The sequence below is a fragment of the Astatotilapia calliptera genome, chromosome 5, assembly GCF_964374335.1.
Source record: "Astatotilapia calliptera chromosome 5, fAstCal68.1, whole genome shotgun sequence".
NCBI classification, from domain to species: Eukaryota; Metazoa; Chordata; class Actinopteri; order Cichliformes; family Cichlidae; genus Astatotilapia; species Astatotilapia calliptera.
The window spans coordinates 10,247,501-10,268,345 of NC_137426.1; the positions used below are offsets into that span (position 1 = coordinate 10,247,501).

General features: G+C 40.0%; 1 protein-coding gene across 3 annotated transcripts in view; it reads right to left on the reverse strand.

The window, feature by feature from the left end:
* arhgef10la (Rho guanine nucleotide exchange factor (GEF) 10-like a) overlaps positions 1-20,845 on the reverse strand; it is a 114,931-nt gene that overhangs the window by 17,079 nt on the left and 77,007 nt on the right. For all 3 annotated transcript variants that reach the window (XM_026167151.2, XM_026167152.2, XM_026167150.2), the window contains 3 exons: positions 6,756-6,842; positions 1,278-1,492; positions 263-420 (listed from right to left, as the gene is read on the reverse strand). In XM_026167151.2, coding sequence (XP_026022936.2) covers positions 263-420; positions 1,278-1,492; positions 6,756-6,842 — 460 coding nt within the window. The remainder of the gene's footprint in view (positions 1-262; positions 421-1,277; positions 1,493-6,755; positions 6,843-20,845) is intronic.

Genomic DNA, 20,845 nt, shown 5'->3' on the forward strand with positions numbered 1-20,845 from the left:
TTGCTCTTTTGCTATCAGAATTATTGTCTAAAGGCGAAGAAAGATGCCCAACGGATATGCATTTATGTTCTGATGTCTTTATCATTTTATACCCATTACAAAGGGCAAACTACACCCAGTGTCAATTATACATCCTTAACTTCCTTAACTAGCACACAGACACACACACACACACACACTCACAGACAGATAGCCACCCCTCACAGACACTAAACTATAGCCAATCAGTCTATGGAGCAAAGCAGCTTCAGGAGCACCTTACCACTGTTATTTCTTCCATAAACCATCATGGTCCCGTTCCGCAGTCCTGCAAACAGGAAGCGGGAGGAGTGCTTCAGGCAGAGCACAGGGCACTCCTCTGGGTTATGGAGGGTCAGTAAGCATTGTGCTGCAGTGTCCACACTGCCATAGACCAGCACTCTGTAAGAACAACAGCGGCACAAGCCAACGTGATAAATGAGCATCATTTGAAATGACAGAGTGGCTCATTTTCATGCAGTTTGATTTAAGAGTGCACGGAGCATTGAGTATGTGGGACTACTCCGTCTTTCTTGTGTTTGAAATGCCATCTGAACTTTGCTGCATCTTATTGTCTTCTTCAGGATGACAAATGCACATCACATTTGTTTCTTTCTGACTGAGAAAAAAAATGTTAAGTCACATTGGAGCTGACAAGCTGTGCTAAAATGCTGAAATTGTGGTTTTTTTTTTTTATTTATTAGTTGTTATTATATCTTTTTTCCCCTTGCCCTAGAATAGACACTTACACTGAAAAGGAATATGTCAGCATAAACAAACTGCTGACATATCAGTTCCTATGCAAATGACTAACACTAACGTTAATAAAAATAACTAAATTTATAAACATAGGAGTTCTCTCTGTCTAAAACAACAACAACAATTTATGCACTGTAACTGTGACAGGGGACTGAGATTAAACCTATCCCCTATCTCACACAGTGAGGATCAGAAGGTTTATTATTTGAAAATGAAACAGTGATCTTAGCTAAAGTAGCGGTATTGATGCTGTGTTGAGGTTTCATCTCTGATATCTTGCTTTGATGAAATACTGACAAGCAAATCTATACTGCTAGAAATCCCAGGGGACCATCACAGAGAATAATACAGCAGATTATTTTAAAACAGAAGATGTCAGGTATACCCAAAGCCATTTCCTCCCTTAACTTTGAATTTGTGCTTTTTCTGTTACACTAAGCATAGCTTTAAAAATTGGCCTTTTCTGACATTAAACCTCTCTTATATTTTGTGTCGCTCACCGGCCATCGTCTAATCCAACACAAATATTGGAGCCGATTGCCGAGGGTGTCTTATGAACTCCTGACTCCACTTCGTCAGTCGGGGAAGGTAGCGGGACATATTCTAGACATCGGACTGGAGAATCTACTTGCAGGCTTTTTACAGCCCGTGGGATGGGTCTGTTGAGGGAAAATATCTCTATCTGTCCTTGGGAACCTTCTGCTCCACCAGCCACCTGTAGAAAGGAAAAAACCTTGAGTGAAAAAGGTTGAGACCTCATGTTAAGCGGTACCAGTGGACTGAATCATAATGCCACGGATAATAAGCTATTTTGCTGAAATAAGGACACCAGTAGCAGGGAGCACAACCGGAGCAGTTCTCTTAGATCACAATTGCAGTGTATGTTCACTGAAGGCAAGAGGATAGTATCATGATTAAACATTATCTACCTGACAACAATGTAGACCTAAAAAAAAATCGAACCAATTATCCTGTTAAAGCGTTCTGTTTGTAGCCCAAACTCACTCCCTTTTATATTCTTTAGGCTATTAAATACCATTATATAATGGATTCACAATGTCATCGCCAGAACATCAAACAAATCTTAAAACTTGTGCGATCTTTTCATCAGTGAAGAACAGAGGGTTCTGAAAGGCTTTAATCATGATGGTTTTTGTTACTTTACAAGATCAAGTGACTGATCTATTGCAGGAGTCCGTTCATTACAAAGAGAAAAGAAAAATCATTTTCAATTAAATGTACTGACATCTGATATTAACAAGTCCAAGGTCACACTAAACATCTGAGACGCTGCTCTCAGTTCTAATATTCAGATATCAGAATCAGAATCAGAATACTTTATTGATCCCTGGGGGAAATTATTTTTTGTTACAGTGCTCCATTTTAAACCAACATTAAGACAAGACAGACAATACACTAACTAAGAATAGTACAATATATACATACATATATATACATACATACATACATAAGTCACTCATAAATAAATAGTTGGAAAAGAAACATGTGTAGTTGTAGCAGCAAACAGTGTGTTAAGTGGATGCGTTGTACAGGGAGATGGCCACAGGCAGGAATGATTTCCTGTGTCGTTCAGTGGTGCTTTTCGGTAATCTCAGTCTCTCACTGAACGTGCTCCTGTGACTGACCAGCATGTCATGGAGTGGGTGGGAGGTGTTATCCAACATTGTCTTTATCTTGGACAGCATCCGCCTCTCCGACACCACCTTGAGGGAGTCCAGCTCCATCCCCACAACATTGCTGGCCTTATGGATTAGTTTATAAGTCTGTTGGCATCTGCGACCCTCAGCCTGCTCCCCCAGCATGCAACAGCATAGAGGATCGCACTGGCCACAACAGACTCATAGAAAATCCTGAGCATTTTCTGGCAGATGTTGAAGGACCTCAGTCGCCTCAAAAAATAGAGACGACTCTGGCCCTTCCTGTAAAGTGCTGTGGTGTTTTTAGCCCAGTCCAGTTTATTGTCAATGTGTACTCCAAGGTATTTATAGTCCTCCACAATGTCAACACTGACCCCACTGATATATACAAGGTTACAAACTGAGCTATTGACAGCTCAGTTTCGTGGAGGCCCGATGTGGAGAAAGTTTTCACCAATCAATGACTGTAGATGTCGCCCACTTTGCTTGATGCTCCATAAATTTGTCATGGGTGGAGAAGCATCACCACCCATGACAAATTCCTCAAGGCGATTGACACCCTGAGCTGTAGCTAAAAGTCTGCCTCAACAGAAGCTTGATATCCTGTGTACCACATTTTTACTGCGCATTTATTGGTCTGTGAGTAAGCCTGTCAAAACCAATGCTGAGAAAACTAAAAGGGCAGGAACCCTCCAACCTATCGCTGATGCAATTCCAATTAAGATGACATCGCTTTCATTCCTAAACAATTAAAGTGTCACTTTGAGTTTTCAATATGATTTCATTACTCCTGTGAGAAGCCAAGGTAGATGTACATACAAAACACAATGCTGTTCTTGGAAAAGAACACACACAGCAGCTTGCTGCGAGACAGCGAGGATTTATTCCCTGTATGAATCACATCGTGCGAATGTGACAGGAGCTAAATATAGTCTTTAGCTCTTCTCCTCCACGCTCACCCTTATTTGCATGCAATCATTTGTTTGATTTGTATCAGTGTGCAGAATCTGGACAGGAGCAATCCTTCGAGCTCTTGAGAAGGAGCCAGAACAAATAATGCTCTGTTGCACAGGGTGAAGCGACGATAGGGAGAACTTATCTTGCAGGAAGGAGCCCAAAAATGACTTCAAAGGACTGTGGACCTAGACCCCTTCATCCTGCCTCTTACACAATTTAACATTCACACGTCCACTTGTACCTCCCAAAACCCAAACAGCCTTAGTTTAACCTATCCAGGGAATCTGTGGTGTCCACACAAAGACTTATTTAAAGGGACAGATACATTTGGAGTTATGCCCTGGAAAGAATCTTTGCCTTGGAGAAAGAAAAACAAACTTTCTCTGCCAGCATTAATGAGATTATTCTGCAAACCGTGAGGAGGTGTGGGAGAGTGGTTATGATGGCACCCTCTCCTAAATTCTTTTCACCACACAGAATGCAAACCATGGGTCACTACATTGTTAATTTCCTCTGAAGCTGTTATATTTTTAAGTTTCTCATGAGCTATGAAAGGTAGCTTGTTGAATAGGTGCGTAAAGAAAACGCACAAAACCAGAATTCATTAGGCCTTTATCTAAAATGAGAAGTAGGAAGTTGGGGAAAGTGGGACAAGGAAGGTGAAGGCAAACAGGGAAACACTGGGGTATCAGTATGATTAGACACAATGTCATTACTCTGATCAAAGCACGCAGAAATCCCCATAGCCCATCTCACTTTAACATGATTAGTGTCATCCCTTATTTGACAAGCCTGCCAGGGAGGTAGAACCAACTGGAGGCGGAACACTCAGCCACTAATTATTCGTCCTGGTTCCTCAGGCCTTCGCTATCTTTTTCTTTATTGGAAACCATCTTTTTGTTACACTTGGTACCGTACTGTATGGAACAATCACCGTGATAGAAAAAAGAGGACCAGTGTATTTACTACTCAGGAGCTGCTTGTTCTGTCTGCAAGGTTGGTTTGCGTACTGTGCACCACTGCGTAAGCAGAATGCAAAGGAAATTCACTCCTGAGACTTTAATTCATAACAAAGAAAAATTACCTCCTGAATGGATTTTTGTTATAGAAAACATTCAACACAAAGGACTCTCAGTCCTTTAGTTTCCACAGGGAGATATTTTGAACTTATGGAAGAGCAATAAGAGTAAAAACAATTTAGAGTAGTTTTGTTTCCAAACAAAATTATAAATACGTCAAGAGATACATTTCCGTTTTTTACCGAGCAATGTTCCATCTGAGTAAACCCCAGCATTTTCTCTTTTGAAGCACACTTATATGATGCTCAAGAGAACTGAATGGGAAACTTGCACAATTTTAACTTTCATTGTTGGTGTGATTTGGAGTTTCATTTGCAGTGGCCATTGTACATCATTTATTTATTTTCTTTCAGCAAATTGCATCAGTACATTAGTCATGATTTTCAACTTGGACATTTCACTCATTAAGATCTGATATGTCATTCAAGTGTCCTGGTTTAAAATAGGCAGCATTAACACAGCACGCCCCAGATAGTTGATTCTGTTCAACAGGACGTAGAGTTTTCAGTGGGAGAAACGTTTCGTCACTCATCCAAGTGACTTCTGCAGTCACCTGGATGAGTGAGCATGCATCAAGACATTACCATGGCCTGCTTTTCAACTGTGGGAGAACCCAGAAGAAGAACCCAAAACAAGCACAGGAGAATAAGAACAAACCACATAGAAAACTTTTACTGTAAGGCAAAAGAAACTTACATTTTTAGCTTGAGCGTCACCAAAATTGGAATTTAGTCCCTAAATATTTGACTTAGAAATGAAACCTCTGAGGCGATGACCTGAAAATGTTTCTAAATAACCGAGAATACGAAACGGCCCGCAAACCTTTGATGGTCTCATGCAAAATGCAGTTAGTTAACTGAAAAAGATTTCAATTCAGACACGGTAAAACTGGAACTTTGAAAGAAAACATTTAGACAATGTGGGTCAGCAGTTAGAGACCTGGGGAAGTTCCTGAAGTTTTAGAAGAGCTGCAAATTTAACAAACTACGCCTACAGACGTCTAAGAAGGTCTGCAGATGTCCTTCTCACTCTGATTTGACAGAACAGATGGTTTCTATTTAATCAATACAACTGTTTCTTCTAGTCTAAAGCATTTCCATCTACATGTACAAAACCGCGTCTCACTGCATCATTACAAGCATCAAACCAATCTTCTCTGAATGCCTAATTCAAATTCATGATTTAAAAAAAGTACTCACAAAAACTGTGTGAACCAACTTCAGCTTTTTTAATACATTAATCCCCCTTAAAATGTTTATTTTACCTTATTTTAGGCCACTCTGCTCTAAAAAAAAGTAGAAAGTTAGATCAGCCTGTTCTCCTTTAATCACTGATATCAAAAGACCCTAAATGGTAATGGCACCATATCTCCTCCTCATCTGAGTGAGCATCCAGTCTTCTTTAGAATACCAACACAAAAGCAATTAAGCCTGAGACACTGAGCCATAGTCTGTCTCTTGGAGGGCCTGTACTTGATTTAACCACCCTTCTCCAAAAAGAAGGGGAAGAAAAAATTAAAACTGGAAGATTAATAGCAATAATAGATTGTCTGCATCATTTTAAATTCTCCCCGTCTTTGTAGATTCAGCTAAATTTCCACAAGTCCCGAGACACGATGCGATAGTCAGGCTCTGCAATTTTCCTCGCTCGCCATGAAACATTCTGCAGCAGTTACTCCACGGTAGCCTTTTTACAGAATGAATTCACAGTTTTCAGGCGATATTTTGCAAAATGAAAAATGTTGCATATCCTGTTCTTAGCCTTGAGATAGATTTTTTTATTCGCTCTTTAATGAATGAGAGGAAAATTTAGGAAGGACATTTAAATTGTCATGGTAATTGTGTGAAAAGCTTAAATAATCAGTACCAATAAAACAGGCATTCTTCTCCCTTGAGTTTAGTCAATGGACATTAAACAGCGTCTGTGTGCTTATATACACTCCTGTACAGACAGGTGACAAATTAAAGGAAAGCCAATATTCAAGCGTCAAGGTCACTGTGTGCTGCCAGAACTTTACTTGTCCCACCTTTCCTGTAAAATCTACCCGCTGTTTTGATGATGATAGCAGTTGAGAGCACTATCTCCAATAGATGGCCAGTTTGGTGGAGATGTGGTTTTTAAGGTTATAGCCTAAAGCGCTCCAGATGAGATCGCCCCTCTCAGGAACTAAATGTTTCATCACCACCATCAGATCTCTTCATTTTCAGAGTGAAGAGTTTGTTTTTTTACTTTAAATGCCTGTAATGTAATGTCTGCATGCGTGTATAAGGAAGATGTTACTTACCCAGAGGTATCCTTGAGGTAAGGATGTACTTGCTGCAGAGAAGCCCAACAGTGCACAATGAACAGGATTGTGGAGAGCAGCTTCAAGCTTTAAGAGACAAAAATGAATATTGCTTATATAATGTATTTATCACGGCTCCATACCTTAACATTTTTTTTCCTTTTACACTGACAGAACCTTGTTATATATATATATATACATTCATATTACATCATCACCCAATGCAAGTTTTACGCCACAGTTGCCTTAAATCATTTTTTATGTTTCTGGTTAATCCACCAGTATGTGCTAGCTTTTTAATCAAAATTATATTTTTAATGCTAAAACATAATTATTGTTATTGTTATCCATGAATTTTAAAATTCATTAAAAAAAAAAAATCAGTAAAGCAAATCATTACTGTTTGATTAAAATGCCAAATTACAGTTATTTACTAGCTTTCCCCTAAAAAAATAAAAAATAAAAATTGTTTTTGTGGTTGAATATCATGCTTGATTAATTTCTGGCTTTCTGGCATCAAAAGTGGTTTTGGAATGGTTAAAGCAGACTAATATTATGCTTCTTGAAAGTTTTGCCCAAAGCCCAGACCTCAACCCTATTAAAAAAAAAAAAGTAGCTTAAAAGCTGGGGCTGTCCAAACAAAGCAAATAAATAAATTCTACCAACACCGCCAAAAAGAGTCGTCAAATGTCTAGCCAGGATTATGGAAGAAGCTTGTTGATGGCTACCAAAAATTATTTGGACGAGCTGGTTTTATGAGACATTTAACCAAATATTGGTAGGGGTATATGTATACTTTTGACACCGTGCGTATTAGAGAAAAGCCAAGACAATTTCAAACTTGTTCATCCAATTCTTGCTTTTTTAATTTGCTAAAAGTTTTTGCTGTACAACTATATAACCTTTAAAAAAGAGCATTTGAAAGACATCCTGAAAAGGCCAAAATTACCATGATATCCATGCCCATGATGAGTATATGTAAACTTTTGACCACAACTGTATATATTCTTTTTACTCGTTTGCTGTTGAAATACTCTTGAGTTGAATTCTAAGAACACTGACACAGAAAAACACAGCTTTTTCCATCCAATGTCCTATTATTATATAACCAGCAGGTGTTAAATGTTACTTTGCATTCTGCTACCATTGGCAAGATCAAAAGAACAACACCAAAACAATGTTTGATGTTCCAGCTATTGTTGGAGGCAACCATTGGGGTTCTAGTTTAGTTTGAGCTTTCTTTATAAAAAATGATTGGATTTGTTACTTTTCAGTTTAGTTTTTTTCTTTTAGTGCCCTCAGCTCCCTTCTTATCAACTTATTCGCTCTATGAATTCTTTTGCTCAGTGCACTTTATACATTTTGTTTGGCAAACTTTGAAACACAAAAATAACAATTTAAACATAGAGAGCAAAGGCAGAAAAGTGAATCTCCTTATTATTTCCACGTGCAATAATTTTGCAAAGATTATTCCCTTAAAAAGCACCTGGGATTTAGTATAGCTGCTAACTTTACAATATTAACTTGTCAAACTTGAATGCACATTGATGTGAAAGACAAAGTACCTGTCAAATTATCAATACAAAAGAGCTAATAAGTTTTAAAAAAGTAAAATAAATCGAAAGTTATTTGACAGGTTGTAAATGAGACATTGACATTTGCAGTGTGGAGTCTATACCCGATCAAACCCCCAGCTTCTCTAACCTGCAGTCTGTCATATAGGAAATGATTACCATTTTACTGTATGACCGCTAAGGGTGGACTGTGTGACAGAGAGAACAGCTAATTGTGTGTTGTCGGGATGATGGGAGGTGACAGTGGGTAAGGTGCTGCTTTTGAGAATGGTGGGAAGGGTGAGTGAAAGTGAACAGAGTGTCAACAATAAGAGCTGCGCGTCTTTAACTGTCGTCCTCTATGGCAGCAAGCATCAATCACAGGTAATTTATAGCCACCCTTGTCCAAGACCCTCCCTCTTTTCTCTCTTGTTGGGTGTGTTTGTAAACACTAAACAAAAAAATGGTAGTGGATAGCTCACGGCTCCCCTCATCTGCACTGCGAGGCTATTTCTCCACTCCCTCTGTGTCTCTCTCCATTTATTCAAATTCACCCCACAGATGCATGGCTGGTCCTCTCTATCAATCTTTCAGTCCCAATTTCCCATTTCTCTTGCATCGTTCATGCTCTTTTTATCCCTGCTTTTTTCTTCTTTATCCCTGCCTCCCCACCCCTTTTCCCCTTCTGCAAGCCCTCCGTCAAGAGCTGTGAAATGTTTTTTGATAGGTAATTAAGTGGCAGCCATAATAGGTATCCATATGGAAGCCCTGTGGTTAAGAGAAAGAGAGTGACGGTGGACCAGAGGGACAGGAACACTATAGCTTACGGTGCTGGCAGCACAATGGTGGTTGGAGTTTATCAGTCACCTGAGACCGGTAAGCATTGCAGGCCAATCTTCCCAGACCTAGATTACTTTCTGAGTTAGCAAAGTCAGTCTGGCAGCACAAATGGGAGCAGTATTCAAAAACAGGAATGTGCATTCGGATCATTCGGATAAAGAACTCATTTGTAAATGAAGAGGCTCCTTCCTTAATGAGTTATCCACCATTCGAAAAATTTGACGCCTACTCTTGTAAAAATGATTGCGGGTATAAAGAGGAAATCTCATTTTAGAATATTGTATAAGCAATTAGCTATTTGCTAATGACCCCTTATTATGCTTAAAATCTTAAACAGCACTTCTTTCCTCATAGGGCAATTATTTAATTCCACACAATCATGTGATAATTAGTGCGAGTCATATTTTCTATATTATCAATTTGAAATGAAGCTCTTCAACAGCTACATGAACAATTTGAGTGGAAATAGCTCACAAGGCCTGATATACACAAGGATACCAAGCCAAGGATAGATCTGGCTCCCATTAAAGTGCAGACAGTGACTATGATCGATACAGTAAACCACTGGTCCACTTATTGAAGTTCTTTAAGCAGCCAGTGGAAAGAGCACGGGTGAGCATAACAACAGAGCCTGTAAGACCACTTCTACCTGTGAATGTGCAAATTATATTGACAGGCACCTAGGAAATGTGAGCCTTCAGCAATGGCCATATCACTGGCAATCCCAATGCTAATACCGTATCAGTGAGGCCCCATTTAAAAATCAATAAGATCCAAGCCTTCTCAAAGTCTATTGTCAGTCTCGTTTATCGCACATTCTGCGTGTGTGTGCCTGCAGAGCTGTAGGTGTGAAGTTGAAAAGCTAACGCTATTCCCCTGCGCGGGAGGCAGGATGAGAGAGGAAGGTGAGCCTGTAAGCCAGCTGAGGGAGGGTTGATGGAAGACTTCAGGGAACACGGGGGAAGAAAAGGGAGGAAATGGGCAGGTGAGCTAATTAAAGCAAGATTTGTTGATGTGATGAGAGCGCGGCCTCCCAGCTGCTGGTTACCAATGAACAGAATAGGATAGAATAGCCCTTTATTGTCACCGTACATGTACAATGAAATTGTGGGTGCTCTGAGCCAGCTGTGCCAAAATAAAATATAAAAAGTAGACAGCGGGAATAAACAGCAAACAGGAGAAATATATACAATCAAGAGGGACATATACAAAAATAAAAGAAAGGCACATGTTAGAGAACAAGTTGCAAAGTCCCCCACCCATTACCCCAAGACGGTGCCAGCCCAGATGCTGGCTCCAGGTGGCAATGGTAAGCACGGGAGCTTTGTTGTTCTTCTGAAAATAAATGTGAAACGTGTGTAATTAAATTACAATCCTACAGGGAAGAATGGATGGGACCATTTATTGTTATTGTCTTTTATTTACTGTGAAGATTTTGCCTAGTTGGTGTACACGCTGGTACAGCTCTTGGCTCTGTGCAACAACAACTGCAAATGCATGCAGTGGTAGAGATTGGTAGTGGTCTAATATGACAGGGAGGCACTTTAATGATTCATGCTTCTGGCTGTCAGACTGTCAGAACAGTGTTCCCTTGCAAAAGATGACTTCTCCAAATCCAATTAATGTTGTTATACTTCCCAAGGCTACTCAGGTGCACTGTTTTTCCTTACAGCAATGTTCCTCTGTAAGCACAGTGAAACCTGCTTTCAGATATGCGGGAGATTTACTACACGTGGGATTTTTGACAATTGCTTCCCGAAAAAAGTCCATGCATCATATTCACTAGGGTCCTATAATGTTATCAACAAGAAGATGAGACACGCTGCAGCCAGCGTTGCATTGTTTGGCCTCCGCTACACTTATATATGCTTTATTGGAAAGAGAGCTTTATAGTCAATTATGATATATTGCCTTACTAGAAACTCCTGACCACACATTTCTGGACCTTTTTTACGAGACAAAAAAGTATTTGGAAACGCTATACACTGCACCATGGCCTTCTGAAAATCAAATAACAAATATTATCTCTTTAAATGGCATGCACAGAGAGGGCTGGGTGCTGTATATTACACCCAGAGAAAGCAAATATGGCTGTACTATTTTTTTCGGATTCCATAGTCACAGTGACTTCCCCCAATTCCACATACCAACAATCTTTTACACGCACTAACAAGCACTAATAGAAAACTTCCACTGTTTATTAACTGGTAATTGACTGACTGGTGTTTGCGCTCCCTCCCCACTGCAACCCCACTGCCTAAGGCTACAGGCAGGATGGCCGCAGAGTGAATCGCCAGTCAGCCTGAAATTGCTTACATCCAAAGCCTTGCTACAGGTAATGCACACTAAACAAACCACAAATATAAGAGATTTTTCAAAGTTTCTGCTCAGATTATCAAGAAGGCAACCCTGACGCACAGGTATTTCTAAATAACACGATACTGACTTGGTTAACCACATTTCTTCGTCTTAATCTGACCTTTTATGTCAGTGTAGCACTGACAAGCGTGTCTTCTATTGAGCGTGCTCTCTACATCTAAACGTGCTCTAAACTTGTTCACAGCCTGGTCCCGGTTGAGTAAGTGATTTCTAACCTTGCACAAAAATTCCCTTGAAACTCCTAATATATTGGATTTGTTCTGTGCTTGAACTAAAGTACAAAAAACAAATACGAAAATTACATTTTAAAAAAGAAAGTAAATCAGTGAGTGTAGTCAAAGGAGCTTGCAAAGAAAAGCGTCTGGACTTCTTTAAGTTGCTTGAAGACGTTTCACCTCTCATCCGAGAAGCTTCTTCAGTTCTAAGGTCAAATGGTGGAGAGTCCCAGATATATACCTAGTGGGAGTAACCCCCCACAGAGGGACAATAGGACCCCCTGATGATCCTCTAATCGCCTGAGCCAAGGTGTGAAACTGGGTGTGGGTCCCAATCAGCCAGAGTTTCGGGTGAGTTCATTGTGAAACCTGGCCCCACCTTATCATGCGAATTCCTGAGATCAGATGGCCCAGGATGTGAGTGGGCGTTAAGGCGTCTGGGAAGGGATCTCAAAACTGGATTATAGATGGCAGAGAGTTGGTGTCGGAAACCCCCGCCTCTGTTCAAAGATGGTCGCTCACAGTGGACATAGATGACTTCTTTCACTCCTCTTTCAAACCATCTGTCCTCTCTGTCCAAAATGTGAACATTGGCATCCTAGAAAGAGTGTCCTTTATCCTTAAGATGCAGATGGACTGCTGAGTCTTGTCCTGTGGAGGTGGCTCTTCTGTGTTGTGCCATGCGCTTGTGAAGTGGCTGTTTGATCTCTCCAATGTAGAGGTCTGAGCATTCCTTGCTGCACTGTACCGCATACACCACATTGTTAAGTCTGTGTTTTGGCGTTTTGTCTTTCGGGTGAACCAGTTTTTGTCTGAGCGTGTTGCTGGGTCTGAAATACACCGGGATGTCATGCTTGGAGAAAACTCTCCTGAGTTTTTCTGATACACCGGCTACATAGGGGATGACAATGTTGTTGCGTCTGTCCTTCTTATCCTCCCTCGCTGGTGTCTGGTCTTCTTTTCTGTGCCTCTTTGCTGACTTTAAGAACGCCCATTTAGGATAGCCGCACGTTTTGAGTGCTTCCTTTACATGTGTGTGTTCCTTCTTTTTTCCTTCAGGCTTAGAGGGAACATGTTCTGCCCGGTGGTGTAGGGTCCTACTAACTCCAAGTTTGTGTTCCAAAGGGTGATGGGAGTCAAAGAGTGTAGGTAAAAATTGAGTGTAGGTAAAAATAATTTACAGTGAGGTATACACAACGCAGTCTGAACACACACACAAACAAAAGAAGAAAAAAATGTTACAAAGACATGAAAGACAGATGGTGAGAGCTGAAAGAAACAAAAGACAAGGTGACATTTAGCAAATGTTCAGTGAGAATTTTTGACCAGAGTAATGGAGGAGAGGGAGGACAACCAGAGACAAGATTTCAACTACACAAAGTGAAAGCATGTAACAACTATGCCTACGCTTTGTTTTTTTCTTTTTCAACGATTCAATTCTGCTGGTCAGCAGGTGGCACAACGGTCAAAATCCCATCAGTCCTTGGTGTGCTTTGCAGTTCTTTTTGACACTGACACGCATAAAAAAACAAAACGATGATACAATCCAAAGCCTTAATTATCCCTTTATCTTTTTATCAATTTACAGAAGAATCCTTGTCTATTAATCTAATTCTAAATGATGTACTTTTTGGTTGCTGTCTAAGAAACTGAATTTTGAAAAAGAAACAAAAAAAGACCATGAATACATTTGGAACAAAGGAACTCTGACCTCTGTCAACCTGTAGTTTTAATACCTCCAAGATCACACTGGCACACTTGAGGACAGTTTGGGTAATGTATTTGAACTACTTAATACTAACAGAGTGACGAGACAGTCCAGTCTGTTAGTTTTATTATTGTTTTTTTAAGTAAGCGGAGGCTCCTTTTACACTACTGACTGTTGGGCTCATATTCAACAGGGCCATTCTGTGTGACAGGTACATATAGGGAAGAAGGGACATTAGTTTTGCACATTTTACCCAAAAACAGAGAAGAGCTGTGTAAATAAATTATTGGCACGGTGTAATGTTGCTATAGAAACAACTGAGATATTATTTTACTAATAGGTTGATGTTTTTTTTAATGGTGACAGCAAAATTGAACAAAGACCTGCAGAGTTGCACGGAGTAATCTCTGAGGTTAGAGAGAGGTTAACTAACATATTTATGTGCTTGCTTCTTCCTACCATAAGAAAACTCGGGCTGAATCACAAACATGGACATTACATCTTAGAATCTCTTGTCTATTCACTGGTAACTATTATATGCAAATCACAATTTGCTGTAACTAGTAAATTTTAACTAATATTAACTTTTTTTTAAACTTTTTTTTTTTCCTATTTAAAAGGGAAAAGTAAATGGACGCTGAAACAGAGGTCATTCAGGTTCAGGTTACCTTATTTGTACCTGCAGGCAGATTTTGTAAAGGTCAAAGAGTTGGTAAGACAAAACATTTCCATTGCACATACATGTAGAGTATACCATATGCACACAAAATTTCACAAACATAGTGCTTGTGGACAGTCACACTCTCAAGACATGACCATATGGCCACGGCAAAGTGTTGTTTGCTAATTATCACTCTTGCAATTTATCATAATCTGTCATGAACCTAATACAAAAGGACAACAGGATCAAAGCAGAAACTTGCTGTTAATGTTATGATTTCATGAGCTAGATGTCACCCTGTGATTTAAATTCCACTAGCATCAACAAGCAGAGATCAAAGGGCCAACCACCTGCTGTGCTTGCAGGCCTGCGTTACACTCAGAATATTCAAAGTCATTGGAAGACAATAAGATTAAACCATCTGCACAAGAAGGCTGAGTAGACAACCTGATTTTTAATTCTTGATAGGTCCGTATCGGGCCTTTTAGAGGTGGTTAGGACTTGCTGCAAAACCATATGGCTATCAGCTTATTATTAAAACTGGCTCAGGACATTTCCTCCAATTTAATAACCACTGTCTGTACAGTAACGATTCCCTGTCTCCCCTGGCTATGCCACTGATCATATCAGCAATAAGTGGAATGAAGCTGGAGAGTGGTTTTGCATATCTCTGCTCAAAGCCACAGCCTGACATTGGTAGGACATTACAAACTCATATTCATGACTCGACTGAGATTTTATTCCTCGTGTCCTTCACCGCTCCTGGCTGAACGATTGCAACACGCTCAACAAATGTGATGCAAATTCGCTGTGTCGCTATGCCCCCTCTTCACAGATACACACACACGGATCCACACACCCACACCGCTGACTCCTGCGGCCATGGCAGTTCCAACTCTGGATGAAAGCGGTTGTACTGCCCCTGCATTAATGGGTTCAAAAGAGGACTACGGGCTACTGTGTATTCAATCACTTCCTCCATCTTCCCTTCCCTTTTGCCAGAGACAGGAGATATCCGTACTGGGTCCAAACAAGCTTGGGATCTTTACTCACCTCAAACACAGAAACTGACACAACTGTGTGTCAACATGGGGTCCCAGATGAAACCCTGGGCATAAGACTGGACAGGGCTTTCAATAATCCTTAATATCAGATGGCAGGAAATGCAGAACAAAGGGAACCTTGGTGCCAGCTCAGTCCTAGCCATTTGGTGGCTGTAACACTTTTGCCAAGGAAGCTGTGCACATCAAGGAGTACCTCCCAAATTTGAATGTGGCCCTTACAATCCTTGGACACTAAATCTATGGTGGCCTCTTTGGCATAACATAAAACAAACATAAATCTTTGGTTCTTAAACAGGACTTCAAGCACCATAGGTTAGGCCAGTTATCTCAATTTCTCTTCTTCTTCTGTTACTTTTGATGAACATATACTTTTCTAACCATGATGTGATGATCTTAGATTGGTTAACCTTCTTTCATGACTGAACTGAACGGCAAATTCATGAGTTTCCACAGTAATTAAATGAATTGAACAAACATTCTGAAAAACCTGAAAGCTAAAAGTAATCCTGGTGTTTGCACCTTCATAAAGAGAGATCAGAATGCAAAGACAGCCTATCCTTAAAAAGCTTACCAGTGGCCAACAACAAAAAATTAAGCAGAATTCAGAGCAGTAGCTCTGCATGTCTTAAAAATATGAAGCAGAAACACTAATTAGACAAACTGGAAAAGCAATATAAGGAGAGAAGCTATCACTGCAATAGACAGGACTTGTTTAGCACAATAGGAACTCAAAGACAAGACGGCCTTCATCCCTTTCCCTTTGACTCAATACAGCTTTTTCCTATCATCCTTTCCATATTGATGTATAATCACAGAGGAAAATGTGACCAAATTAGCACATTTAGCAGATCTGCAGGATTTCCCTTCTGGGTACATAATTTGTTCCTGCATGCTATCTTGACAAGTACAGAGCGAGCAGAAACCCAGGGCCCGAGAAGGAGAACTCCACTCTGAGGCATTGCTAGAGTGTCTATGATTCACTGTAATTAGTATGTTAGCTGTCACAGCAACGGATCAGGCCCTTTGCAAATGACCTCACTGTCAAGCAGGGGTGTGGCTGCTCTATTCACATTTATACAGACACTGCACTGCCCTCTTTTGGAAAGGAGATTGCTAGGAGGAAAGCAGAGGAAAGTGAACATTGCAAAGCCTTTAACTAGTTTACAAAGACTATGCACAGCATGTGTAAATAATAAGAAAACTGAAAATGCATTCAGTGAAAGACTCTTGCTCCGCAGCACTAACTGTGACAGCAAGACCACCGCAATCCATTCACTACACTATAAATTAAAATTTTCAAATCCTTTTCACTGTTCCTAGTTCCAGCTGTTTAGCAAATTAATTAAAAGCTTAGATACGCAGGCGGTAATGATGACATAATTATTTTAACATGCAGGTAGTAAAAAAGCCTTTCAGAGTTTGCACTATTTATTTCGAAACACCGCTGTTTATTTCAGCAACTTTAATGCCTGCTCTGGCAGTCCAAGCGGTATCGCCCTGCTGGCCAATAAGGCAGGGAGAAAAGGTGGTTACTGTTAGTGAGCTTGGCAGCCATTTGCAATACAATACAATAACTACACAATACAATAACTCCTCTCTGGTATTATGTTGTTAGTTAGGTTGTATATACAATACAAAAATGTTTCCCCCTGAAAGTCTGAAAGAGTACACGGTCAGCATCACTTATTATAAAAATAATGTGCTTTAGGCTTTAAACTCTTACCTTATCTTTCTTTTTGTTTTTTTTAGTCTAGTACATTTTTTTCCACAGGTGCTTATAAAATTGTAAAAAGTTCCCACTTTCATAGTCAGCTCCTGTTTGTAACCGTTGATACAGAATTTAAGAGAGATCCAGACACACAGCAGTCAATCCAATATTATACGAAGCACCTTCTAACTATTACATGACTTCAATAATCTCGGCTGCTGATGCTGCTGACCAACAGCAGGGTAGATACAGATCTACAAAGAAAGCATGACCTCTGGACACTTTGGTACATTAGCCAAAATGTTGGGAACTGTCACAACTCCCCCAGAGTTGTTCTCGGCGAATGCCAAAGTTTGACTTCTGCCCTGACCTCAGAGAGAGGGCTCTTTGATCGGGAATGTCAAGCAGTCTGAAACTGCAGGTTGTCAATGCCCCCTGTATTTGTGACAGTGACAAGTTTGGTGTGTCTGGGGTTGGGTTTTGCTGTGCTGAGCCGCAGTGACCAGAAGAGCCAGCTCTGGCGACAGATCTGCTGTGATCCAGCTTCACACAGAGAAATTAGACTGACACTTCCTCCTGCTTTGTTATATTCTGCATGCCAAACACTCCTCTGCCCTCTCTGAACTCAGAAGATGAGCATGAACAGAAGTGCTCTGTTTTTGTGGTCAGGACAATGGTCCATGTTTACAAAGCTTCAGATAGTGGTTTAAAAATAGAGCAATTACAGCAATCAGTTACATCTACTAATCAGAGGATACAGTTTTTATACCAAATCCATTTTAAATACAAGTTTGCGGATTGAAACAAACACAAAAGCAGTTTTAAAAAACAGAATGTGCCAACATCTATGCATTTAATGCTTAAGACTGCAATTATTCGAACATATAAGCAAGAACTCCAACAACGCCGGTTATCCTGTGAAAACATCAGCGTGACGCATAATTTGTGGTGAGCATATACAATAAATCTTCAGAATCTAAACTGCAAACCTTGCAAACCAAAACAAATCCAGAAGCTGCGCACATGAACATATTAGCCTTATTTGGGGTTAAATCAAAAATCAAAATCAAAGTGCAGTTATTGGTGTTAGATCTGAGCATCGCTGCAGCAAAAAATTATGAAGAAAAACTTATTTGAACTTGTTGAACATCATTATTAATATGACCCAATGTATGTTGAGTATCCTAAATTTCTAATGCTTCACTGTGCTCAGTGGACAAGTTAAAAGTCAGAAACAAACTAAAGAGTTTGTCTTTATTCACTATTTAGTTAAATATTCCAAATAACAGTTAGATGCGGAATAACAGTCTGAATTATTTTCCCCCTTCATTTACCCAACTCAGAATTCTATGATTGACTAATCAAGAGTCAATTTATAAAGCCTCAGACGCACCTGATTTTGTTTTACAAAATTGCAATCATTGTAAAAATAGGGACACACGTTTCATTTCCATTCCGGCAATTATTAATAAATTGATGTAGAAACTTTCTTAAATGTGACCTGCTAGGCACGGATATGGCGATTTATAGAACTACTATGAAATGTGCCTGTAAAACAGTATTGATGATCAGTGATTAATCAACTGAGGGATTAAATGAAGAGATTGTTTACAGAGGAGCAGTGGCTTGAATTGAAATGGCACTGAAACTAATTAATCACTAAATGTTCATGAATGTGCCCTGAGAAACATTTTTTCCGAATATGATGTTGACTGAAAAATAATAAGATAATCTGTGAAGCGACCACAAACAATTTCTTCACCTTATATTGCCCTGTAGCTGGGACGAGGTCTACTGTGAAGTATTTAAAGGTTACACAGTTTATAGCCACTTATAAGAATCACGCATAAATGATAGGGGTGCAACGATACTCGTATCGATATTGAACCGTTCGATACAGTGCTTTCGGTTCAGTACGCATATGTATCGAACAATAGAAATTTTTTAATTTATTTTATCAACTTTTCTTCTGACGATGCTGTCTGTGTTGAGAGCTCAGTGGATCTGCGTTCGACTGCTCCGCCTAGGCTGCACTGTCCAGCGCAGATCCACTGAGTGCAGGGCAAGCTAGCGAGACAGAAGTTAAGCTCTCCTTGCAACATGGCAAATTGAACCTCCCCCACCCTCATTCAGATCTGGCCTTTGGAACTATTTTGGTCTTCATGTGATGTATGACCCTGAAGGTAAGCGCGTCATGGACAAAAGTAAAACAGTATGTCGGATGTGCCACGCAATGTTCAATTACATTGGTGGGAACTAGTGCGTTAGCGCAGTTAGCTCGTTAACGTGTTGACGCTGTCCAGCCCCACGCACGGGGCGAACTGCGGTAGCTCATTAATGGAGATTTGCCGTGTTGTGGCGTTAACGTCATTTTAGCGAGATTTACGCTGACAGCACTAGTGGGAACAACGAATATGACTGCACATTTACTCCGACATCATCCTAGTGCAAAGACAAGTGGAAGCAGACAAAAACAACAAGCACGCATGCTACAAACTTTACCCGAGTCATTTAGACAGCCGTTAGCACAGGATTCTCCTTATGGGGACCTGATATGTTTAATATGCTGCTGAGAATATAGCCCAGAAGAAGCGTATAGTATAGCTTTTATTTTGGAAAGAGACATTTCTCTGTAATAAACTCTCTTTTCCAAAGATGAGTGATTTCTCGATAAGATAGATTTATTTTTTTTATTACTTTGTTGTTTCAGCAACATTAAATTAAAAAACTGTACATTTGAGTTAAAATATATATTTATAATTATAATAAATGACAAATTAAAAAAGCGTGAACATTTTTTGTATCGAAAAACTATCGAACCGTGACACCAAAGTATCGAACCGAACCGTGAATTTTGTGTATCGTTGCACCCCTAATAAATGAATTATTTTAATTCCTTTGTTTGCTTTCTAATGTTCATTCAGAATCTGAGAACTGCACTATGCATTGAAAAAATGAAAAAGAGACTCATGTTTAGTTACGTGAAATCTAAACACACTTGTCAGATATTTGGACAGCTGCTTCAAAGTTAATGTCAAGCCTTTAACAATATAAGCAAAGTGATCTTGATGAGGATCGGGTCTGAGAGAGATCGATGTGCTCTCTCGAAACAGTCTCAAGCACTTGCGCATCCTGCTGTTTGTGTTTTTCTGTTTGCCAGAAGGATATTACTGCAGAGTTAGAAGGGGAGCCGCTACGCCTGGGTGGCTATGTGGATAGAACAAGCTTTTAATCCATGCTGGGGCATCTTTTCTCAACAAATCAGAGAGGTGGCTGAAGCTGCTACCTTGAAAGGTAGCAAATGACCTTCAAGAAAAACAGAGGGACAAGCATTGCGTAACTTGCCAATTTGATGACTTTACCTTTAAAAAATTAGAATAAAAATAGTCTAGAGGGGGAAAAGGAAATAAATCATCAGAAATGTGTTGCTACAGGGGAAGGCCACCTTTTCACACTGTCGTCCTTTTTAATCCATATTTCATAACATTGTGTCTCATCTGTACTGTCCATGCACACACACAGAGCCTTCAAAGTGAACTCTTTCATTCATCTTTTGTGTAAAAGCTTTGAGTCATTATGTCTGTAAATCACTCATTCCCCCGACAATGCCATAAATGTAGCCATGAACAAAGTGTATGCTGCTGCCAGGGGTGCCACTCAACCCGCTCATTTTCTGTACATGCAGTCACTTTCATGTGCCTAGCTGAATGTGCATTGCTGCTCTCTTATCACTCCATCAGCAGGAAAGATGGATGACACAGCAAGTGAGAGGGACATGCACAACATGGCCCAAAAGCACCAGCTAGTCCGGGAAACAAGAATTGACCTCGGTGCGTTTCAACAGATGGTAATGACCCGAGCACCTATAATTAATAGTTTTCGAGGCTTAGTACCAATCAATTCAAACGCGTTTGTTTGACTACAGCAAACATAAGTAAGTAAATAAATAATAATGGCGATGA